Below are 24,889 nucleotides of genomic sequence, written 5' to 3'. Positions count from 1 at the left end.
CCGTGTGCCTTTCCTGTGGTGTGATGACCAGTATGGAAAACAGCACTCCCAAGTGTGGCCTGACTAGTGCATCGTGGCGCCCCAGTACAACCTCTGAAGATTTGTACTCTTGCTGTTCTGGTTACTTATTTCCAGCAATTCTGTCTGCTTTTGTTTTGTGTGTGTGCGCTAGAATTACCCACCGGGTTAGGGAAGGGAAAATAATCAGCCAGGATTCCCGCTCCTGCTTGCTAACCCGTCGGACCGCTGCTAGATATTGTGGTTATATGCGGGGGGAGGGGGGGTTAGGATCGGGCAGGGCTGTAGTGCTCCCACCCACCCCTGGGTTGCTCAGAGCCACGTGGCCGGCTGTTGCTGCCGACTCCCACACACTAATTGCTGCTCCACTGTCCCCACAGGTACCAGTGCTCGGAGGAGATCCTAACGATCGCGGCCATGCTGTCTGTCAACAACGCCATTTTCTACCGTCCCAAAGACAAGGTGGTGCATGCAGACAACGCACGCATGAACTTCTTTGTCCCTGGAGGGGACCACCTGGTGCTGCTCAATGTCTACACTCAGGTGAGGGCAACACCCGGTGCTTAATGTCTACACTCAACTCGGGGGCCGTGTAAATCCCCCCCCCGTGTTCAAGGGCTGCGTGAATCCCCCCCCGTGTTCGGGGGCGGCGTGAATCCCCCCCCCGTGTTCGGGGGCGGCGCGAATCCCCCCCCCCGTGTTCGGGGGCGGCGTGAATCCGCCCCCCCCCCCCCCCCCCTCCCCCGTGTTCGGGGGCAGCGCGAATCCCCGCCCGTGTTCGGGGTCCGCGCGAATCCCCGCCCGTGTTCGGGGTCCGCGCGAATCCCCGCCCGTGTTCGGGGTCCGCGCGAATCCCCGCCCGTGTTCGGGGTCCGCGCGAATCCCCGCCCGTGTTCGGGGTCCGCGCGAATCCCCGCCCGTGTTCGGGGTCCGCGCGAATCCCCGCCCGTGTTCGGGGTCCGCGCGAATCCCCGCCCGTGTTCGGGGTCCGCGCGAATCCCCGCCCGTGTTCGGGGTCCGCGCGAATCCCCGCCCGTGTTCGGGGTCCGCGCGAATCCCCGCCCGTGTCCGGGGGCCGCGCGAATCCCCCCCCCCCCCGTGTTCGGGGGCGACGCGAATCCCCCCCCCCCCCCCGTGTTCGGGGGCGACGCGAATCCCCCCCCCCGTGTTCGGGAGCGACGCGAATCCCCCCCGTGTTCGGGGGCGACGCGAATCCCCCCCGTGTTCGGGGGCGACGCGAATCCCCCCCCGTGTTCGGGGGCGGCGCGAATCCCCCCCCCCCCCCGTGTTCGGGGGCGGCGTGAATCCCCCCCCCCCCCCCCCCCCCATGTTCGGGGGCAGCGCGAATCCCCCCCGTGTCCGGGGGCCGCGTGAATCCCCCCCCGTGTTCGGGGGCGGCGCGAGTCCCCCCCGTGTTCGGGGGCGGCGCGAATCCCCCCCTGTATAAAAGGGCTGTGTAAATCTAACCGTCCCTTTTCTTCGCAGTGGGTCGAATGCGCCTACTCGACTCAGTGGTGTTATGAGAATTTCATCCAGTTCCGCTCCATGCGGAGAGCCAGAGACGTGCGTGAGCAGCTGGAGGGACTGATGGAGAGGATTGAGGTCGAGATGAAATCTGCCGCTGGTGACAACGTCCTGATCCGCAAGGTGAGCTGGAGAGAGGTGGTGATGAGAATCACCGACGGACTGGGTGGACCTCGGTGGAAAGAGCTGGGGGGTGGGGGAGGCCATTCGGTCCCTCGAGCCTGTACCGCCATTCAATTAGATCACGGCTGATCTGTATCTTAACTCCATCTACCCGCCTTGGTTCCATGTCGATTAACACCCTTGAGAAACAAAATTCTATCCATCTCAGTTTTGAAATTTTCAATTGACCCCCGGCCTCATCGGCTTTTTGGGGGGAGAGAGTTCCAGATTTCCACTCCCCTTTGTGTGAAGAAATGCTTCCTGACATCACCCCTGACGGCCTAGCTCTAATTTTAAGGTTATGCCCCCTTGTTCTGGGCTCCCCCATCAGAGGAAATAGTTTCTCTCTATCTACCCTATCAAATCCTTTAGTCATCTTAACAAGACAATTGGGTAATTGGAAGCTGGTCCTGTTAGTGGGGGAGTGGGAGGGAGGCAGGAGCTGGTCCTGTTAGTGGGGGAGTGGGAGGGAGGCAGGAGCTGGTCCTGTTAGTGGGGGAGTGGGAGGGAGGCAGGAGCTGGTCCTGTTAGTGGGGGAGTGGGAGGGAGGCAGGAGCTGGTCCTGTTAGTGGGGGAGTGGGAGGGAGGCAGGAGCTGGTCCTGTTAGTGGGGGAGTGGGAGGGAGGCAGGAGCTGGTCCTGTTAGTGGGGGAGTGGGAGGGAGGCAGGAGCTGGTCCTGTTAGTGGGGGAGTGGGAGGGAGGCAGGAGCTGGTCCTGTTCGTGGAGGGAAGACAGAGCCTGTTCCTGTTTGCTCTTGGGTTAAGCCGAGGCTGTTTAGGGCCTCCCAGTCTGTTCGGCCCTGTTTAGTGTGGTGGCCCACTCTGCTCCCAGACTGTGACATACCGTGAAACGGGGCCACCTTCAGGTAGGGTGAGGCTGCTGCTCCTGTTTCTGCCCACGTGGAGGAGGGGTAGAGACAGCAGAGACTGCCTGGTGCCAATCTCTAACCAGGACACCCACCCCACTAACCACTTGCGAGACTGGCCGTTTAACACCGGCTGAGCGCAGTGCGTGAAAGTTCTCCCGCTAATTTTGGTGTTTTACATCGATGTTAGGAAGGGGCTCGATGAATCATAAACTCCTACAGCATAGATGGAGGCCATTCAGCCCATTGAGCCTGGAGTGGACTCTATCTGAAAGAGTGGTCCACATAGTCCCATTTCCCTGTCCCATCTCCACACCCCTTTTAAATGTTTCCTTTTCCAAATTTTTATCCACTTTCCTTTTTAAAAACTATTGTAGATTCTGCTTCCACCACTGTTTCTGGTGGGACATTCGATGTTCTTACAACGCTCTGCATTTTAAAAAAAAATTCTCCCAACCTCTCCCTCTGTTGTTTCGACGACTGTCTCTAATTTACGCTCTCTAGTTACCGACTAACTGACTAGTGGGAAAGAGTTTTCCCAGCTTGACTTTATCAAAACCCCATCACGGTTTTGATTGCTTAACTTTCTCCGCTGTAATTACGTAGAATTACATATAACTTATTGAACGGCCAAGTGGTCTGTGCCGGTGTTTATGCTCCACACGAGCCTCCTCCCATCTTGCTTCATCTAACCCTATCAGCATGTCCTTCTATTGCTTTCTCCCTCATGTGTTTATCTAGCTTCCCCTTAAATGCATCTACGCTATTCACCTCAACTAAAAATCATATTCCCTGTCGGGGAATCAAACCCGGGTCGCCAGGGTGAAAGCACTGAACCCTAACCACTAGACCGCCAAGGAACGGTGTAATGGAAAGAGACCGGGTTTCTCTAATCTCTCATCGCGCGTCTCGGGGATTCCCAGATGTTGTACGCCCTGCTTGGCCTGTCTAAATATCCGGCTCTAACCATACGCGGCCGCGTGTCTAGTCTTTTTTTTTGAGAGCGACTTTTATATCGACAAAATGGCTGACATTTCCGATCCGACCAGTTGTCGCATTTGGCCCGTTCTGGGCACGAGCCCTCTGCAGCGCTCGGCCTCTCTAACAGCAGAGAGCAGTCTGACCGAGAGTCGATTATTATCAGTGGGTACAGTAGTGTAGTGGTTATGGTACTAGACAAGTCGTACGTGTTCAAATCCCACCACAGCAAGTTGTTTGAAATTGAACTCAATGAATCTAGTCGTTTGTGGGTTAGCACGAGGGAAAGAATGACCATGAAAGTTGCCGGATTGTTAGCTGGTCTGTGCACACGGGTCCCGGTCTCCTGACTGGGAAGACGATGTGCCTTATGGTATTTAGAGGTTCAGAATCATACACCACAAAAGGAGGCCATTCGGCCAGTCGTGCCTGTGCTGGCCTTTTGGAAGAGCGATCCAATTAGTCCCACTGCCCCCTGCTCTTTCCAATAGCCCTGCAAATTTTTTCTTTTTCAAGTATTTATCCAATCTCCCTTTTGAAAGTTACTATTGAATCTGCTTCCACCGCCCTTTCAGGCAGCACATTCCAGATCATCACAACCCGCTGCATAAAATAAATTCTCGTCTTCCCCCGGTTCATTTGCCAATAACCTTAAATCTGTGACTCCGACCCTTCTGCCACTGGAAATGGTTTCCCTTTATTTACTTTATCAAAACCCTTCATAATTTTGAACACCTCTAGAAAATCTCCCCTTAACCCTCTCTGCTCTAAGGAGAACAACCCCAGCTTCTCCAGTCTCTCCACGTAACAGAAGTCCCTCATCCCTGGTACCATTCTAATAAATCTCCTCTGCACCCTCTCTAAAGCCTTGACATCCTCCCTAAAGTGTGGTGCCCAGAATTAGACACAGTACTACAGCTGAGGCCTAACCAGTGTTTTATAAAGGTTTAGCATAACTTCCTTGTTTTTGTGCTCCATGCCTCTTATTTATAAAGCCCAGGATCCCGAATGCTTTTTTAACAGCCTTATCCACTTGTCCTGCCACCTTCAAAGATTTGTGTATTTTCCTAAGTTCTGGAATTCCCTCCCTAAACCTCTTCCTCCTCCTTTAAGACACTCCTTAAAACCTACCTCCTCGACCAAGCTTTTGGTCACCTGTCCTATATTTCTTTATTTGACACTGTGTCAATTCCTCTCTGATTACACTCCTGTGAAGCGCCTTGGGACGTTTTGTTACGTTAAAGCAGCTATATAAGTGCAAGTTGTTGTTGTATGTGCACCCCCAGATCTCTCTGTTCCCGCACCCCCTTTAAAATTGTACCATTGCCAGAAGATGTCCTTACATTTAACTCTCATCCCTTGCCCAAGGCCATCACCGCTGGCTTCTTCTATCACACGGCCCGGCTCACCCGCACTGGCTACAAGACGGTGAAGCACCAGCAGACGGTCTACGTCCACCCCAACAGCAGCCTGTTCGAGGAGCAGCCACGGTGGCTCATCTACCACGAGCTCGTCTTCACCACAAAGGAGTTCATGAGACAGGTACTGTCCCCCAACCCCTCTCTCCCGTGTGTTCCCGTTTTCCCCCTCCTCTGCTGCAGGCTTGGGCCCGCCGGCCGACTCACCCGGTACCTCATCCTGAGCTGCCAATGCGTGAGCCCAGTCGGTGAGCTATTCGACTGTGGGGGGCATCGCAGCCCAAGCCCGATCGGGCCCCACACAAGGGTGAGCTCTCCAGCATGAGCCATCCATGGCTATTTTACCCCCTCCCTAATCCAGGGCGTGCTGAGGCCAATTGTAACGCCCCTAATGCTACCTTGGCTGAAATCAGCTAACTCAGCGCAGACCAGCCACCTCTCCAGGCGGTATGTTTACCTGCTTGAGGGATGAGGGGAGTCAGCACCCCTCATCTCTGTGGTCTCTGCCACACCTCTGCACTCCCTTTGATTCGCCCCCGTCCCTTCTGCTAAAGAATCCCAGGGGATGGGCAACACCAAGGTTGGAGAGGGATGTGGTAAATCAGGAATCAACGGTTCGGTGACACCAAGCTTGGATTGTAAAAGCCTGTAGATTGTCGGAGGAAGGGAGGACTGAGAAGGGGTAAGAAGTTCTGAGATTCAGGGGAAGTGTCGGAGTAGGAGACAGTACCAGGAATCTTGATTTCAACACTGGGGGAGGGGGGCAGTTAGTCAGATATGTCTAGGGTGATGTGTCGTGCGTAACCATAGTTTCTGGAGCTTGCTTCAGTGCCTGAGGGTGCCAGAGAGGCATTTCCCAAACTTTTTCCTTAAATCTTGCCTCTCCTGAAAGAGCACCTTTCACCACATCGGGACGTCCCAAAGCTTCACACCAACCAAGTTATTTTTTTGAAAGTGTAGTCACTGTTGTAGGAAACGCAGCATCCAATTTGCGCACAGCAAGATCCCACAAACAGCGAGGTGACAATGGCCAGATAATCTGTTTTAGTGATGTTGGTTGAGGGATAAATATTGGACACCGGGGGGAGAACTCCTCTGCATTTCTTCGAAATAGTGCCACGGACTCTGTTGCGTGCACATGAGAGGGCAGACGGAGCCTTGATTTAACCTCTCATCCCAAAAGACGGCACCTCCAATAGCGCAGTGCTCCCTCAATACTGCCCTGGGAGTGTCAGTCTGGATTGTGTGTTCAAGTCTCTGGAGTGGGACTTGAACCCACGACCTTCTGACTCAGAGGCGAGAGTGTTACCCAGTGAGCCACGGCTGACACCCAGGAGTTAGCGTTCCTAGCGAATGGGGAGGGTACAGCCCCTAACGGATGGGCCTGATGGTCTTCTCACCACCTTTTCTGTTTGTAATGAGTCTGTTCCACCAACCCACCCATACGATGCATTACTATCCCAGTGAGTGCACCACCTTCTGTATCTCTGTCCCCTTTAAATGAAGTGGCGGATGCCGTTAAACTCCGTGCTGCGCGTCTCAATCTCCCGTCTGTCTGTCCGTCTGTCCCAGGTGATCGAGATCGACAGCGGCTGGCTGCTGGAGGTCGCTCCTCATTACTACAAGTCCAAAGAGCTGCAGGACGCGGCCAGCAAGAAGATGCCCAAGAAGTTGGGGAAGACCCGGGAGGAGCTGGGTTGAGTGGGACGGTGCTCCCCCCGTGGGATCAAACCTACCTCTCCGGGAACCTGGTGCGCGTGCGACTCCCGTCTTCGCCTCGCGCCGGGGCAGTTCCACGTCCTCTCCTTGTCCGGTGTTTTTTATTGTACATACGAACAGAACGGATATTTTTGGGAAAGATGTTTCCAGTACAGTCCCACCGGCATTCCCGGGATTATAACGGTTGGTGTTTGGTGCACAGATCGGATTGATTCGAAATGTTCCACACTCCGGCCAAGCGGCAGCGTCTCCGGTTTATCAGGGAAGGGCTACGCCCGACGATGACTCCCACTGCTCCCAGGCCTCTCGTCTCTCCGCCTAGGAACCACGTTCGGTCTTGCGCTGCGATCGCGAGGGAATCGGGAGGCGCCAGTCAAAAAAAAACGGAGGGGGGGGGAAGTTACCATTTAAAGCTGAGTCGGTATGGGGGCCATTACCAGGAGCAGGAGTCACAATATGTCGCTCTGACAACAACCGGCAGCAGTGACTGATTTTCAGAACTGATTCCCGTGGATTTTTTTTTGTTACTACAGCACAGGATGCCCATCAGCGATGGAACAGACCTGCCATTTATTGAGATTTTAAATAAAGCTTGGCACTTTTAAAAAAAATATATATATCTCGTCTTCCTGTTAAAGCTCTGTCTTTCGTTTGTTAATATTGAAGGATTCTTGCAATAGAAATTTTCCTGATGCTCTTGAAGTGCCGTATCCTGCATGGCTAAGGACCAAGTGCTGGAAAGTGGGATTAAGCTGGATAGCTCTTTTTCGGCCGGCATGGGCACGATGGGCCGAATGTCCTCCTTCTGTGCCGTAACTTTCTATGATTCTTATCTCTGGGTTCCCTCAGAAGCCTATAGTCAGTGACAGGACTGAGTGGCCCTGTCTCTGGGTTCCCTCGGCAGCCTGCAGTTGATAACCTTCACCAACAGGGCCCAAAAGGCTATGGCCAGTGATCCTCAGTAGTGGGATCAAGGGGCTCCCATCCGAGGGTTCCTCTGGCAGCCTGGTGTCGGTGAGCCAGGATTGAGAGCCTTCCGTCGTCAGGCTCCCTCAGTATCCATGATACAAGCTGATCAGAACCCTCACCAACCTTCAATCAGCGGTCAGAACATACACGATGTGATTACTGCCAATTTCTGTGTGTCCTAACCTGACAGATGCTCGCTTGATGGTAGAGGCACAATGCACCACAGTTTGGGGAGGAGGGTCCGAGGTGGGAATTACCAAGGTGGTAAGGAGAGATGCAGGGAGGCGGCAGGGCTCAGGGAGAGGGTTCCAGGGAACGTCGAAGGGAGGGAGGGGGAACACCCAGAGTAGGGAGCATTGAAATTGTGGAAGGATTTGTAAGCGAGGATGAGAATTTTAAAGTCGATGTACTGGGGGGAATGGGGAGCCAGTGGAGATCGGTAAGGACAAGGTGAGTGAGTAAACGGGACATTGTGTCAGATAGAATCCAGGTAGTCTGGATGAGTTGCAGTTTATGTTGGGTGGAGCTCAGCACGGCATCGGGAAAGACCGAGATGATCAACGAGGGGTTCTAGTGGGTCGAGACGGCTGATCTCATCCTTAACTCTTAAAAGTGCGGCGCTAACAACTATTTTATACGTAAAGGCTTATGACTGATAGGGAGTCTTGGTCACATCTCTGATAAAAGTCTGCCTATGTTTTAATATCTTGGAACAGGATTATGGCAGTCACTTTAATAGGTGCTGTTAGCTGCTTCCTCAAGCTGTAGAGAGTGCATATTATGGTCTGGTACCCAAAAGTTAACTTCAAAGACATCTATTCCTAAGAAACATTTTGTGACACCTATCTATGTATTATTTTATTCAATTTGGACAGTTTGATTAGTAATCCAGAAGGCTGGATGAATAATCCAGAGAATGAGTTCAAATCCCACCATGGCAGTTTGAGAATTTGAATTCAGTTATATAAAAAATAATAAATCTGGAATAAAGAGCTAGTATCAGTAAAAGTGACCGTGAATCTATCAGATTGTCGTAAAAACCCAACTGGTTCACTGATGTCCTTACCCGGTCTGGCCTATATGGGACTCCAGTCCCCCACCGATGTGGATGACTCCTAACTGCCCTCCAGTTGTATCAAACCACTACAAAGAATATGGACTGCAGTGTTTCAAGAAGGCAGCCCACCACCACCCTCACAGGGTAACTCGGGATGGGCAATAAATGCTGGCCTTGCCAACGACGCCCACATCTCAAGAATAAATTTTAAAAACTGCTTTTCCAAAAAAAATGTATTTGTTGATAATTTGACCTATTCACTTCTCTGTGACAGGAGTCAGCAGTCCTGATAATTCCCCCTTGTCTTGTTCAGCTCTATTATGGGCCTACTTATCTTGCTGCTTCCAGTTCTGAGGAAGACCCTAAACCCCAAACCTTAATGTCGTTTCTCTGTTGATGCTGGCGGGAGTTTTCGGGTTTTATTTCTGTGCTCTTCAATCTCTTAGTGTTTTATGTTGTGCGTTTTGCTGTTGTGGAAATAATAGCAAACATCGACTGCTGTTCTTCGGGTGCCGCGCCTCCTCCCGTCCGCCGGGCGGCGCTGTACTGACGGCGTGTCCTCCGCCGGGCGGCGCTGTACTGACGACGTGTCCTCCTCCCGTCCGCCGGGCGGCGCTGTACTGACGGCGTGTCCTCCTCCCGTCCGCCGGGCGGCGCTGTACTGACGGCGTGTCCTCCTCCCGTCCGCCGGGCGGCGCTGTACTGACGGCGTGTCCTCCTCCCGTCCGCCGGGCGGCGCTGTACTGACGGCGTGTCCTCCTCCCGTCCGCCGGGCGGCGCTGTACTGACGGCGTGTCCTCCTCCCGTCCGCCGGGCGGCGCTGTGAGTGGAGCCGGGCCTGGGGGGAAGGGGCGGTCTTTCCTATCACTGTACCCAGAGCCTGAGCAGCAGGCCGCAGGTGAGTTTGTCCGTGGCGCAGATGCCACCTGCTTTCAGTTGGAGCCTTGGCCCTGGGGAGGGGGATAGGCGGCGGCGGCGGCGGCGGCGGGGTCCTGGTGCATCTGGAGGATCCCGGGGAGGAGGGGGGAGAGAGAGTGGGGGTTGGGGGAATGGCAGCTTTTTAAGGAGAGGAAGGTTTTAAAGGGGGCCCATTTTGAGCTACAGGTGGCTCGGTGAGTGCCGAGGAGCAGGTACCATGGAGGAAGGGGAATCTATCGAGGGCGCGATATGGAGGGGGGGAGGGGAAGGGAGGGAGTGGGGTGGAGGGGAAGGGAGGGAGTGGAGGGGAAGGGAGGGAGTGGGGTGGAGGGAAGGGGGGAGAGAGGAGGGGGAGAGTGGGGTGGAGGGGAAGGGAGGGAGGGGGGAGGGGAACTGAGGGAGGGGGGAGGGGAACTGAGGGAGGGGGGAGTGGGGTGGAGGGAGGAGGGAGAGGGGAGGGGGGAAGGGATAGAGGAGGGAGGGGGGGGACCAGCTGCAAACTGGTCTGGACTCGCAGTTGCAGCAGGTAGGGGCTGAGGTAAGATAAATGAGCCCCATAATAGAAACGAACAAAACTTGGGGCAATTACCAGGACTGCTGACTATACATCTGTCGTTGGAAGTGGGGCTGGACGGGGCAGGGGTGAAAGCAGAGGGGTTGTGATGATTTTGGGTAACAAGTATTTAGATGCCTCGAGATAGAGGCTGGACTGCTGGAGGTGAAGGCAGACATGGGTGGGTGACCAGGCAGATCATGCACCATGTGCCCTAAAGCCTGTGGCTCTGCCCCCTGGTACTCATGGATTCCTGGCCTCCTCCTGCCCCACAGAGCTGCGATGGCGGATTCTTGTTTCCAGTCCGACCCGGATTTCTGCCCCGAGTGCGGAACAATCCTGCCACTGCCTGGTTCGGAGGAGTACGTCGTGTGTCGCAAGTGTGATTTCAAAATCAGTGTCCACAGTGAGTATCGGAGATGAGTGGGGGAAATCTTACAGGAGTTAAATGCACAGTAAAGCTCCCTCTACACTGTCCCATCAAACATTCCCAGGGCAGGTACAGCACGGGTTAGATTCAGAGTAAAGCTCCCTCTACACTGTCCCATCAAACACTCCCAGGTCAGGTACAGCACGGGTTAGATACAGAGTAAAGCTCCCTCTATGCTGTCCCATCAAACACTCCCAGGTCAGGTACAGCACGGGTTAGATACAGAGTAACGTTCCCTCTACTTCAGTTATGTGGAGAGACTGGGGATGTTATCCTTAGAGCAGAGAAGGTTAAGGGAAGATTTATTAGAGGTGTTCAAAATTATGAAGGGTTTTGAAAGAGTAAATAAGGGGAAACTGTTTCCGCTGGCAGGAGGGTCAGTAACCAGAGGACACACAATTAAGGCAGTCGACAAAAAAGCCAGGGGGGAGATGAGGAAACATTTTTTTTACGCAGCGAGTTGTTATGATCTGGAATGCACTGCCTGAAAGGGCGGTGGAAGCAGATTCAAGAGTAACTTTCAAAAGGGAATTGGATAAATACTTGAAAAGGAAAAATTTGCAGGGTTATGGGGAAACAGCAGGGGAGAGGGACTAATTGGAGAGCTCTTTCAGAGAGCCAACACAGGCACGATGGGCCGAATGGCGGCCTTCTGTGCTGAGAGATTCAAAAGAAATGAAGGAGTGGGTCAGACAGAGGACGACTTGGTCCCCCTGGGTTTTAACCCTCTGTACGGAGTGGGTTTTGGCCCAGGTTCGGTTTGCGGCCCGAGTTTTCTCCTGCTGACTGACTGACTTTTCTTTTCCAGATTTCGAAGGGAAGGAGATCTGCTCAGAGATGGTATTTAACGATCCAGAGGTTATGCTGACAAACCTGGCTACTGAGGATGAGGGAGGAGAACTGAAGGGGCCTGTGGTGAGTGTCCATGAGGGAGTTACTGGGGAGGCAATTGGGCTTCTGTGAGTGGGGGAGACCCGGAGTGGGAGAGACCCGGAGTGGGGACCATGTCACTGGGAAACCCACGGGATGGGGGGTGTTTATCAGATCGGACGTTCCCCGGCCTCCGATACGAAGGGTGAAGGGGCATTTATTGCTGTTACCGTTTTTTTTGTGTTGTGCCTACAGGTGGACAGGAAATGCTCGCGCTGTGGACACGATGGGATGGTGTATCACACGCGGCAGACACGCTCGGCCGATGAAGGGCAGACCGTGTTCTACACATGTATGAACTGCAGGTGGGTACATGGGTCGGGGTGGGGGGGGGATCACTCAGAAACGCAGACACCTCCAGTCACTGGCAATCCCACCATTACCATCAGCATATCACGGGAGGTGCCCGGGATGAGACGGCTGGCTCCGCATTGCCCGGGATGAGACGGCTGGCTCCGCATTGCCCGGGATGAGACGGCTGGCTCCGCGTTGCCCGGGATGAGACGGCTGGCTCGGACGGTCTGGGTGAGACGGCTGGTCTAGCAGACCCAATCAGTGCTGGTAATCCCGATACTGGTTTGCAATGTGTTTTGACATGTTTCATCTCTTTCCTTCAGGTACCAAGAGAAGGAGGACTCCTAACCACGGGAGGGTGAAGACTGCATGATACGACCGTGGATTGCTTTAAATTAACTGCTGGACTGTGTCTCCCTCGAGTACAAAACCTCTCAGACTGACAGTCAGACGATGCGCGGCCCCAGCTGGCTGTACTGCTGTAGGAACTGGCTTAGTTTCACGCAGCCTGATAGGAGAGTGAGGCCGGCTCTCTCTCCCTGTAAATTGTTCCGTTACAGATTTTGTAAATAAATGCACCAAATAGAGATCGGGAGAGTTTGAATCTCATTCGCACATGGACGGTCTAAACGAGGGCGAATTGGTAATAAAAGAAGCAGCTGGGATGATGGGTTCAAATCCTCCGATTCATTGAGAAACAGGACAGCAAACCTGCTCGGGTCACTCCTGGGGAACTGGGTGTCGTTCTGGCTGCTGCGACACAAGAGGGATGGTCCGGGAGCTGGAGGCAGGGCAGAGAGTGAGGTGGCTGGAACCCAGAGAATGTTGTGAGGAAGGACAAGATCAGGCAGAGCTCGATAGGCTTAAAAACAGGGACGTGTCAGAGTGGATCTCACCGAGCCGCGTAAAGTATTTAACCGGACAGATACACATCGTGCCCAAGTGTCACGCCACCCAACGCACGTGACGTGGCAGCCACGCCACCCAACTTGCAGCACTGAGTGGGATTACCCCCATACGGTCGGACTGTTCACACGGTCTCGTACTCTTAACTCATACTTTCCCAAGACCTCAAAACCGTGAAACTTTTTAACTTCCTCAGATTTTGCTTCCTGCCGCAATCAAAAGTCTTTGAAGCCCGCCCAGCGATTACTTCCTGACGTGATCGTCTGCTCTCGTCCTCTTTCCGACTGTGGAAATGCATAAAGGGATACTCGACCATATTAACTCTCTCTCTCTAATACACCTAACTCACGAATGTAGAAATGCATGAAGGGATACTTGACCATATTAACTGACTAGCTAATTCACTTAAACTCACATAATAAAGTTTCTCACGAAAACACATAGAAGCACAATTGTGTAATTACTTTGAGTTTCTCATGCTGATAGCTGTCCTCCCTTTAGATAGAGAGGTAGCTGACTAACAGGAATAAATGACCATACAGCCTTGAGACTAGCTACAGACTTACTGATAATAAAGACAGTTTCTTAGGGGAAAGCACTTTCCCAGGCTTGCGTTCAAGATGGCTATGGGAACTCGAGGGTGGGTTCCCTATTTTGATTGACCAACTACCCGAGCCAATAAAGAATGTACGTGTACGCCCATATTCTGTGACAGGTGGGCGTTGTTACTGAGCTGTATAAACGTGAGCTGTTTCTTGAACTCGGCGAAGATGTATCCTCAACCATTGTCTTGAGGTGCTCTTCCACTTGTATACAAGTAAAATAATAAATTCTCTCTTGTACTACTTTGTTTGGGTGTTAATGCATTGTATAGAATAAGTAATATTAAGTTTCCACACGACCTTGAATGGTGCCTGCACTTCAGGTCTTTGCCCTTCACCTGAGTTACAATCCACGCCACCGTTAATTATTAATGTTTGTTACAAAGCTTTTTTAGGTTTATAGTCAAATGATGATTAACCGTAACTTTTTCAGATACCAACTCTGCTCTGTATTTCCAGGATTTGTTTGTCTTTGTTTTCTCTTGATAATTTTCTCCCTTATCTCCTGAAAATGACGTGCTAGCTGCTGGCGTTTCATGCTGGCACTCAGCGTTCCGGCCTGGTTCTCAACCTTTGCTGAGAAAAATAAAATAAGTACAGGGTTTATACTCCCTTGGCTGACACTCCCAGCGCAAAACTGAGGGAGTGCCACGCTGTCGGAGGTGCCATCTTGCGTTAAACCAAGACCCCACCTGCCCTCGGGTGGACGTAAAAGATCCCACGGCCGCTATTTCGAAGAAGGGCAGTGAGTTCTCCCTGGTGTCCTGGTCAACATTCATCCCTCAACCAAGATCACTTTTAAAAAAAAACAGATCATCTGGTCATTATCTCATTGCTGTTTGTGGGATCTTGCTGTCAAATTGGCTGCCACGTTTCCTGCATTACAACAGTGAATGCACTTCAAAAGTGCTGTAATGTGCTTTGGGATGTCTTGAGGTCGTGTAAGGCGCTATAGAAATGCAAGTCTTTATAGTTCTGGAAGTACGCCACGTGATCAAACCTCCAGGAATACGTCCACTTGGAGTTGGCAACCCTACTATACCCACTTGTAACACTGCCATGACACCATAGTCTTCCTTGACTCCAGGTAACGATTCCAGTGTTGCGTTTGCTGCCTGATGCTAAAGCCCCTCTGTCCCCCAACCTTCTTGTCACTGCAGATGAACGTTTGATTGAATGAATGAATCCCATTGTTACCAATTAAGGTTGCCAACTCTGGTTGTGCGTACTCCTGGAGCTTTCTACACAGGACCTCTGGCCTCCGACCACCCTGCCCAGTAAAACAGCCTTTCCCCACCCCATCTCCAACACGTTTACAACTAATAAACTATTAAAGTGCGGAAAGAAAATGGAAAAGAGCACACAATGTTATTTTTAATGCTCCTATGAGTTTGTTTTTCTCCCCCGGGGTTTGCTCGCAGCAGCGATCCAGGAGATGGAAATTTAATTCCGGGAGACTCCAGGGCAATTCTGGAGGGTTGGCAACCCCTCCCGCCAAGGCCACTACTACTTCACGTTCATTCATAAGGGCAAAGGGGCGCGTCACGTGCAGCAAGACCGAAGCTGTCCACGTCAGCGATTCATCACATGACAGCGGCCGTCCAATAGCAGCGGCCCCCGGGACAACCTCCCCGCTGCGAGCGCGCGCCCGAGGAACCAGCCGGCGGCGGCGCGCTGACGTCTATTTTGTGCGCGCGGGCGCCGCGCCGGGCCGGGCTGGAGCAGGAACGAGAGGAAGCAACGCTAGGAGGAACCATGGGGGAGAGGGTGAGTAACCATGGAGACAAGGGGGCACCCACTGTGGGCAGGGAGCGCAGGGGAAAGCGCGCGCGGTGGGGGGTGGCCCCCTCCTCCCCCCCGCTCGTCACCATGGAGACTCAGGAACCCCGTCACCATGGAGACCCGGCCTGGTCCCGGGCTCTCAACCTGAGTCTGGTGGCAGCGGTGCAGTGAGCCGTCTCCAGCCAGCGTCTTATCCGGGTGAGAGAGAGAGAGAGAGGGTAGCAGTCTATAAAAGTAGCACTGAGAGGGGAAGAGACTCTATAATCAGTATAAAAATATACACTGAGAGGGGAGAGACTCTATAATCAGTATAAAAATATACACTGAGAGGGGAGAGACTCTATAATCAGTATAAAAATATACACTGAGAGGGGAGAGACTCTATAATCAGTATAAAAATATACACTGAGAGGGGAGAGACTCTATAATCAGTATAAAAATATACGCTGAGGGGGAAGAGACTCTATAATCAGTATAAAAATATACGCTGAGGGGGAAGAGACTCTATAATCAGTATAAAAATATACACTGAGAGGGGAGAGACTCTATAATCAGTATAAAAATATACACTGAGAGGGGAAGAGACTCTATAATCAGTATAAAAATATACACTGAGAGGGGAGAGACTCTATAATCAGTATAAAAATATACACTGAGAGGGGAGAGACTCTATAATCAGTATAAAAATATACACTGAGAGGGGAAGAGACTCTATAATCAGTATAAAAATATACACTGAGAGGGGAGAGACTCTATAATCAGTATAAAAATATACACTGAGAGGGGAGAGACTCTATAATCAGTATAAAAATATACACTGAGAGGGGAGAGACTCTATAATCAGTATAAAAATATACACTGAGAGGGGAGAGACTCTATAATCAGTATAAAAATATACGCTGAGGGGGAAGAGACTCTATAATCAGTATAAAAATATACACTGAGAGGGGAGAGACTCTATAATCAGTATAAAAATATACACTGAGAGGGGAAGAGACTCTATAATCAGTATAAAAATATACACTGAGAGGGAAGAGACTCTATAAGCAATATATAAATATACCCTGAGAGGGAAGAGACTCTATAAGCAATATATAAAATATACACTGAGGGGGAGAGACTCTATAATTAATATAAAATTATACAGTGAGAGGGGAGAGACTCTACAATGAGTATATAAATATACCCTGAGTGGGGAGAGACTCTATAATGAGTATATAAAAATACCCTGAGAGGGGAAGAGACTCTATAACCAATATCTACACTGAAAGGGGAGAGACTATAATCAGTATATAAATATACACGGAGAGGGGAGAGATTCTATAATCAATAGATAAATATACACTGAGAGGGGAGATTCTAAATAAAATCAGCACTGATGCAATATTCAGTAAATTATGTAACAGTGATGTGTGTGAGTGAGTGAGTGAGTGAGCAACAGAGGTTAGTGAGAGATTGGAGTCAGAAATGGAGAGGAGAGGTTTGCGATCACACGAGGGACACGCACAGATGAAGGAGAGACCTTAGTGACAGCATTAGGTGGGGTGGAGGGTGCAGATATGGAGGAGATAGCTTGGTAATGGCACTGGAAGGATCTACTGAGTTGGAGGTGAGAGGTTAGTTATAGCACGGGGGGGAATGTACAGAGATGGAGGGGAGTGGTTAGTGATGGTACTGGGGAGGGATGTACAGAGGTGGAGGGGAGAGGTTAGTGATGGCATTGGGGGAATGTACAGAGATGGAGGGGAGAGGTTAGTGATGGCACTGGGGAGGGATGTACAGAGATGGAGGGGAGGTGGGACCCGAGCCAGCCCTCTCCCCAGTGATGGTACTGGAGGAATGTACGGAGATGGAGAGGTTAGTGATGGTACTGGGGAGGGATGTACAGAGATGGAGGGGAGTGGTTAGTGATGGCATTGGGGGAATGTACAGAGATGGAGGGGAGCGGTTAGTGATGGTACTGGGGAGGGATGTACAGAGATGGAGGGGAGAGGTTAGTGATGTCACTGGGGAGGGATGTACAGAGATGGAGGGGAGTGGTTAGTGATGTCACTGGGGAGGGATGTACAGAGATGGAGGGGAGTGGTTAGTGATGTCACTGGAGGGATGTACAGAGATGGAGGGGAGTGGTTAGTGATGGTACTGGGGAGGGATGTACAGAGATGGAGGGGAGAGGTTAGTGATGGTACTGGGGGGAATGTATGGAGGGGAGAGGTTAGTGATGGTACTGGGGAGGGATGTACGGAGATGGAGGGGAGAGGTTAGTGATGGTACTGGGGAGGGATGTACGGAGATGGAGGGTAGAGGTTAGTGATGGTACTGGGGGGAATGTATGGAGGGGAGAGGTTAGTGATGGTACTGGGGAGGGATGATGTCTAGTAGCGATTTCAAAGGTTCTCTGTCTGTGGGTCGCTCTGTCTTAGCTTCCAAAAGTGTCAACTACTTAAGAGATAACAGTTAAATAATTACCGAAAACACTTTTTCATTTGTTTACAGCAACAGAAATAACATATGCGTAAACACACAAACATTACAGATTATTGAACTATGAAGTTACTGTTTTCACGGTATGCCTGACCCCAGACAGAAATCCGATGACCCTGTGGACACCAGTGTGAAAACATATGTTGTACAGAACTGGGTGGGTAAGGGTATCTGTGCTGAGGTACCGTCCCTCTCCCTTCCTCAAAAAAAACCCCATTACCCTGAATCCATTTGTCCTTTCCAATTATCACTCCCCCACCGTCTTTAACCTTCCATTCATCTCTTAAGATCCTCGAACATGTCATCGCATCCCCGCTCCATTTCAATCGTTCCTAACTCCCTGTTCGAATCCCTCTAGTCCTGCTTCTGCCCTCCTCGCAGCACTGAGTCTGCTCTAGCCAAAGTCACAAATGATGCACTCTGTGACTGTGTGTGTTATTCCTCCTTGTTCTCCTCAACCCCTCAGTGGTGTTTGACAGGATTGATGACGCCATCCTCTTCTGTTATCCAGCTCTGGGATTGTCCTTCTTTGGTTCCCTTCCCACCTGTTTGAACACAATGCCTCTCCAGCAATGGCTTCTCTTCCTGCCTCTGCGTTGTCAGCTCGAGAGTCCCCAAAGGACGTATCCTTGGCCCACTCCTCTTTCTCTTCCTCATTGACGAGCTCTCCCTCAGTGATCTCCTCCTTAGGCAGCGGGTCAGCTTCCAAAGGTACGGTGGTGACTCCCATCTCCACATCTACATCACTTCTCTCAACCCCATGACTACCTCCGTGCTACCAGACCACTTGCCCAACATCAGGTCACAGAAAAGTCACAGTTTCCTCCAACTGAACTTTGGGAAGACAGAAGGCATCATTTTCAGCCTGACCGTAAACTCTGCTCCTTTGCCACTGACCCCATTTCCTCTCTCTGGTCACTCACTCAGGTTGAATCAGACTATGCAAAACCTTGGCACCCTGTCCGACCCAGAGCTGGGCATCAAACCCCACGACCTAACCATCGTCAAGACCGCTTATTACCATCGCCCGGCCTCCTCAGCCACTCTGCTGCTGAAACGCCAACTCTAGACTTGATTTTGCCAATATCTTCCCTGCTGGTCTCCCATCCCCTACCTACATAAACTCCCAACTGGTCCAAAACTAATAACCAATGTACTTCTGTCCCGCACTAAGCCCCAATCATCCATCAGTCCCGCCCCTGCCGACCTACATTAACTCCCGGTGCCCCGTTGCATTAAGTTTACAATTGGCATGCTCATCTTCAAATCCCTCCATGGGCCTTGCTGCACTCAATCTCTGCAATCTCATCCAGTCTTGTAGCCCGCCCTGCACCCTTTGATCCTCTGTGGCCTTCTGTGCATCACTTCCACCCTTCACCCTACCAATGTTGGCAGAGACTTCAACTCCCTCGGTCCCACTCTCTGCAACTGCCTCCCTGAAACCCTTTGTCTCTTCTCTTCTTCCCCTCCACTTTCAAAAGCTTTCTCAAAACCCAACCTTTTGGCCAAACCTTTGGTCACTCGCCATAATCTCTGCCTCCAGATATTGGTGTCCATTCTCTTCTCTGTTCTCTCATTCCTTCCCTCCCCAGCTGGGACGTTTTTCACATTCAAGGTGTTTGGATGTGAATGCGATTTTTTTTTTGTTGAAGAATGTGTGTGTTTTCATGGATTGTTCAGTGTGGGGTGCAGCATGGAGCCAGTGTAAATGTTCATTTTGCTTCATGTAAATTCACAGTTTGAAATTTGGCAACTTGGTTAATATTCAGCAAAGAATCCCCTCACGCATATATACATATGCACACACATGTACATACAACAAGGTGCATTTATATAGCGCCTTTAACCTAATAAAATGTCCCATGGCGCTCACAGGAGCGTAATCAGACCAAAAATATTGAGACTGATCCAAAGAAGGAGATGTCAGGACAGGTGACCAAAAGCTTGGGCAAACTGGTAGGTTTTAAGAAGCGTCTTAAAGGAGGAGAGAGGTAGAGAGGCGGAGAGGTTTAGGGAGGGAATTCCAGAGCTTAGGGCCTAGGCAGCTGAAGGCACGGCCGCCAACGGTGGGGCGTAAGAAGTGGGGGGATGGACAAGAGGCCAAAGTTGGAGGGGCGCAGAGTTCTGGTCGGGCTGGACGATGTTACAGAGATAGGGAAGGGTGAGGCCATGGAGGGATTAAGGATGAGAATTATAAATTCCGACAGAGGCACTGACTTTCGCAGTCTGTGATATCGATTTGGAAGGGAGCAGTGAATTTATTCCCGGCTTGTTTCTTCTCCCACAGTGAGACCCCCCTGTGCAGCAAAGGAGCGGGTGCATGAGGTGGTGTGCTGGAGATGCCACCCTCTACTACAGACACTGGTGGATATCCTGTTTTGCTGTAAGCCTGATGTTGTAAACTGAGTGGTGTAGAGGGCCGATCAGGTTCTGAACGCTGGGACCGATTCCTTCCTCGTCTGCCAGCGAGAAACGACGACAGCAGAGATTTTTTTTTATAACAGCCGGGTGACTGGTGGCTAAGAACTTCTCTGTGGTGACGACCGGACCTTACGAGACAGGCTGTCTGCCAGATAAGAGCAACTTTGGCACCGGGGCTACATTTGCGCAGAAAACTAGCTGAGCAATTCAGTGAACCCCCCCCCCACCCCCGCAGAATCTGAACGACAGGTCATCTTGCTTTCAGACTGTCCGATCAAACGCGAACCTTCCCACGAGCCGGGGGCCACGGCGATCAGAAACGGGACCGGCCTGCGAGCCACTGACCCACCGCACTTCGCAGACGGACCGGGGTGGGGGGCGGGGGGGAAGATATCCAGTCCGAGGGTGGCGGGCAGGGAACTGGCTCATGCTTCCAACAATCAAGTGCGAGAGATTTCCTGACTGGGATGGGGGGGGCCTACCCTAGAGTGACACATATTTCCTCTTAGCTGGGGTGGGTGGCCGACACACAAGGCTGCCAAGATACAGAAAGCAAAGTCAGCTCTCGGCACACACACACGAGAGAGAGAGAGAGAGAGGAGGAATTGAGAAAGCACAGGACCTCTGATAACTCAGTCAGAGTACGCAGCACAGACCCAAGGGATCGACCTGCCCTCTGCTTTGCACTTGGTACGATATACCAGCGGACCTCCCCCCTCCCCTACACCGAGGACAACATGGGCCGATAGGATCAAAACGACTTCTCCTGGTAGGACTGATTTTTATTTCATTCGTATGTGTGTGGTGCTTGTTCAAAGGTTTCTCGATAGCGAAACTGTACTTGTTGCAGTGCCGAGGAGTTGCTCCATTCACAGATATTGTGGTGCGGATTTTGGGTGTGAGAATGTTTGTGCAGGAAGAGTACTCGTAACAAAACTAATCTGCCAAGTTTTTTTATTTGGTTGGAAACGTCCTGTTTTACTTTTTTTGTTTTGACAAGTTTGTTCAAAGGGAGTCCAGCATGTCGTCGATTGTCCTTTTTCATGGCTGCATGTGTCCGTGACAGATTAAAGGCATTTGTTACAGTGGGAGACCTTTTAACCCGCTGATTGCTCAAAGCTCTTGGGAAGGTTGCCATTTCCTACCATTTGCTCTTTATTACAGTTTGCAGCGCATTTAGCCAAAAGATTGTTGTTCCAAGTTTCTGGGAGCTTTTTTTTTAAAATTCTCTCTCACATTTCAGTTCTGTTTCCTAAAAAGGCAGCGTGTTGTGTGTTTTGTGGTTTGTTCTAGCTGGGACAGGCTTGGCAGCATTAGGTGAAGGTCTAAATCTTCTTATCAGCGGCAACCAGCGTGTCGGATCCCCCGCCAGTGCTGACGTGCTACTCGGAATTGCTGCTGCGTTTCCTGTCCCCGTTTCTCCCCCCCCCCACCCCTGCATTCGTCCTTTTCGTACCATCTTTGGCTTAAGGTTTGTTTTCCTGGCTGGGATTGATTGCCCCTCTCTGCTTCTCCCGACTGTCTGTCCATCTCACTTTGGGCTGTGCCGTTTTAAATTATTTTTTGGAGTTCTCGCGGGAACCTAAACTGCGTTCTCAAATCGCGCAAACCATGGGGACCAGTTCAGCAGTGTTGCAAAGAGAACGAGCATGTGGTCACAGTACAGTCTTGATAATGGTGATTCAGCGTCTTTAAGCCTCCTACTGTTAGACATTAGTTACATTCCAGCAAAGTGGTTTGGACCGAGCGTGTTTTTTTCTGAGAAATACTTCTTTCACCGTACGAGGTTTATAAGAATAGAAAATGTTTGAGGGAGTAATGGCTGGCAGTAAGTGAACATGGGTTGGAATCTAATCGAGGGGTTCAGGTGGTTTATATATAGAATAATGGATACCTGGGAGTGAGTTACAGGCTGGGATCTAATCGAGGGGTTCAGATGGTTTATATATAGAATAATGGATACCCGGGAGTGAGTTACAGACTGGAATCTAATCGAGGGGTTCAGGTGGTTTATATATAGAATAATGGATACCTGGGAGTGAGTTACAGGCTGGGATCTAATCGAGGGGTTCAGATGGTTTATATATAGAATAATGGATACCCGGGAGTGAGTTACAGACTGGAATCTAATCGAGGGGTTCAGGTGGTTTATATATAGAATAATGGATACCTGGGAGTGAGTTACAGGCTGGGATCTAATCGAGGGGTTCAGATGGTTTATATATAGAATAATGGATACCTGGGAGTGAGTTACAGGCTGGAATCTAATCGAGGGGTTCAGATGGTTTATATATAGAATATTGGATACCCGGGAGTGAGTTACAGACTGGAATCTAATCGAGGGGTTCAGATGGTTTATATATAGAATAATGGATACCCGGGAGTGAGTTACAGACTGGAATCTAATCGAGGGGTTCCGATGGTTTATATATAGAATAATGGATATCTGGGAGTGAGCTACAGGCTGGGATCTAATCGAGGGGTTCAGATGGTTTATATATAGAATAATGGATACCTGGGAGTGAGTCACAGACTGGAATCTAATCGAGGGGTTCGGATGGTTTATATATAGAATAATGGATACCTGGGAGTGAGTCACAGGCTGGCATCTAATCGAGGGGTTCGGATGGTTTATATATAGAATAATGGATACCTGGGAGTGAGTTACAGACTGGAATCTAATCGAAGGGTTCAGATGGTTTATATATAGAATAATGGATACCTGGGAGTGAGTTACAGACTGGAATCTAATCGAGGGGTTCGGATGGTTTATATATAGAATAATGGATACCTGGGAGTGAGTTACAGGCTGGGATCTAATCGAGGGGTTCGGGTGGTTTATATATAGAATAATGGATACCTGGGAGTGAGCTACAGTCTGGAATCTAATCGAGGGGTTCAGATGGTTTATATACAGAATAATGGATACCCGGGAGTGAGTTACAGGCTGGGATCTAATTGAGGAGTTGAGATGTTCTATGAACCCCTATATTGGGTTTGAGCTGGTTTATAGGACTACATTCTGTTCAAGTTGTGAAGTGTTACCCTGTTTGAGGGCTGTGTCGGTGTGGATCCAGGCTGCCAACCCGCTCCACGCTGTTGATGGACCCTGGCATTTTATGCCGGTAATTAATGACTGTGCCACTATTGCTGTTGGTTTATTGGGCAATTATAAACTGCAGGCGATAAAAAGGAAATACATCGCAAGTTTATCAGTACCTGTAAAGCGGAAAGACGGGTTAACATTTCAGGCGAGAACCCTTCGTCAGAAATGAAAACCGAAAGACAAGGAAGCATTTCAGCAGAGGGGGAGAGGGAACAAACAACTGCCCATCTGATCAGAGAGAGGAAGCTAAGGGGTTGAATGACCTGCAAACTGCTTAACAGGAAACTGTTTGATTGTATCACAATGAGACAAAGGAAATATATTTATATAATAATAAAAAAATTAATATGAAGAACAAGTAGATTGAGTGTATGTCCGTGGTGAAAAGGAGATAACTGGGGACAGAGAACAATATAAATGAGAGCGCCTTAAAGTGTGTTTAGCCAAAAGAAGAATGCCTACGCTGACGGTCCCAGTGCAGCACTGTTGGAGATGCCGTCTTTCGGGAAAGAGGCCCCGTCTGCCCCCTCAGGTGGACGTAAAAGATCCTGCGGCCACTATTTCGAAGAAGAGAAGGGGCGTTCTGGGCCAATATTAATCCCTCAACCAACATCAGTTTTAAAAAAAAAGAGATTATCTGGTCATTATCACATTGCTGTTTGTGGGATCTTGCTGTGCATAAAATTGACTGCTGCATTTCCTACATTACAACAGTGACTACACTTCAAAAAAGTACTTCATTGGCTGTAAAGCGCTTTGGGACGTCCTGAGGTCGTGAAAGGTGCTGTATAAATGCAAGTTCTTTTTTGGTGTTGGGGAGATCATCCCCTAAGCACCAGACAACCCTGGGTGCAGCTGCACTTCTCTTACCAGTCGCGTTACAGGGGTCTTTGTGATCCACTCCTCCCCCAAGTTAATGTTTAACGGAGTTGTGCAGTAGGTTCTGTGTCCACTGATTTGGACACGCAAGTCAACCAATTGAAAAATAACCAGTCATCAATCCACGTGGACTTTGGTCAGATTGCACCCCGAGCAATGTACTGGCAGGGCTCTGTGTCCAACTTCACTGAGGACGTTGCAGGCAGAGTCTGTGTTTTAATGCTGAGCGGGCGTCTTTTCTTTTCGTTGTTGATTGTGCAAAGGGGCAGAGACAGTCCCTTCCCTAAGGCCATGCACTGCAGCTCCTGCAGCTTATGACCTCGCACCAAACGTTTTAATCCGTCGGTCCCCAGACTCAGCACCAAGAGCCAGGGGTAACTATCTCGTTTCAGTATTTGACTGTGATATTCCCTGCTGTTCTCGGTGGAGGGCTTGGCCTGTGTTGCTGCTAGGTTTGCAGCCAAGGTGCTGTGTGGGAGCAACATGGAGAGGCAGCAGCTGTTTCCCTCCTCTCTCGGTGTGCGTGGGGCACGCAAGAGGGCACGATGGGTGAGGAGCTTGACGCGCGGGGGAACTGCATGTCTGAACCCGCTGACCCGGTCTAAATCTAGAATGGCACTCCCAGTGCTGTACTGAGGGAGTGCTGCATTGTCGGAGGTGCCGTCTTTCGGATGAGAAGATCCTATTTCGAAGAAGAGCAGGGGAGTTCTTCCCCGGTGCCCTGGCCAATATTTATCCCACAGCCAACATCTAAAAACAGATTATCTGGTCGGTGCTGTTTGTGTGAGCTTGCTGGGCGCAAAATGGCTACCGTGTTTTCTACATTGCAACACTTCGATAAAGCGCTTTGGGACGTCCCGAAGTCGCAAAAGGT

General features: G+C 50.7%; 3 protein-coding genes across 5 annotated transcripts in view; all 3 read left to right on the top strand.

Annotated features, from left to right (window-relative positions):
* Positions 1–7,297, top strand: part of dhx16 (DEAH (Asp-Glu-Ala-His) box polypeptide 16) — a 37,795-nt gene extending 30,498 nt beyond the window's left edge. For both annotated transcript variants that reach the window (XM_067974017.1, XM_067974018.1), the window contains 4 exons: positions 399–561; positions 1,504–1,665; positions 4,916–5,089; positions 6,538–7,297. In XM_067974017.1, coding sequence (XP_067830118.1) covers positions 399–561; positions 1,504–1,665; positions 4,916–5,089; positions 6,538–6,666 — 628 coding nt within the window. In that variant the 3' untranslated portion in view covers positions 6,667–7,297. The remainder of the gene's footprint in view (positions 1–398; positions 562–1,503; positions 1,666–4,915; positions 5,090–6,537) is intronic.
* A 2,212-nt stretch (positions 7,298–9,509) lies between these two features.
* On the top strand, positions 9,510–13,586 carry polr1h (RNA polymerase I subunit H). Its single transcript, XM_067974016.1, has 5 exons — positions 9,510–9,608; positions 10,457–10,587; positions 11,420–11,526; positions 11,737–11,846; positions 12,159–13,586. The coding sequence occupies exons 2-5, from the start codon at positions 10,464–10,466 to the stop codon at positions 12,181–12,183; spliced, it is 366 nt and encodes a 121-aa protein (XP_067830117.1). The 5' UTR covers positions 9,510–9,608; positions 10,457–10,463; the 3' UTR covers positions 12,184–13,586.
* Positions 13,587–15,016: 1,430 nt separating this feature from the next.
* mgat1b (alpha-1,3-mannosyl-glycoprotein 2-beta-N-acetylglucosaminyltransferase b) overlaps positions 15,017–24,889 on the top strand; it is a 30,883-nt gene continuing 21,010 nt past the window's right edge. The window contains exons 1-2 of one of the 2 annotated variants that reach the window (XM_067974014.1): positions 15,017–15,110; positions 19,897–20,799. The gene's annotated coding sequence lies outside the window, so the exon portion shown is untranslated. Of the gene's footprint in view, positions 15,111–19,896; positions 20,800–24,217; positions 24,390–24,889 lie in introns of those variants that run through there. The other variant, XM_067974015.1, reaches the window with a different exon arrangement.

The sequence above is a fragment of the Heptranchias perlo genome, chromosome 39 (assembly GCF_035084215.1).
Source record: "Heptranchias perlo isolate sHepPer1 chromosome 39, sHepPer1.hap1, whole genome shotgun sequence".
Lineage (NCBI taxonomy): Eukaryota > Metazoa > Chordata > Chondrichthyes > Hexanchiformes > Hexanchidae > Heptranchias > Heptranchias perlo.
The sequence above is the reverse complement of the archived record's forward strand: the minus strand, read 5'-3'. Positions and strand labels throughout refer to the sequence as shown.

Excerpts from the sequence above, each read along its gene's own strand:
- polr1h (XM_067974016.1), top strand. The coding sequence starts at position 10,464 with ATGGCGGATTCTTGTTTCCAGTCCGACCCGGATTTCTGCCCCGAGTGC. Across the intron at positions 10,588-11,419 it reads TTTCAAAATCAGTGTCCACA|ATTTCGAAGGGAAGGAGATC; the intron begins GTGAGTATCGGA and ends TTTCTTTTCCAG. Across the intron at positions 11,527-11,736 it reads GAGAACTGAAGGGGCCTGTG|GTGGACAGGAAATGCTCGCG; the intron begins GTGAGTGTCCAT and ends TTGTGCCTACAG.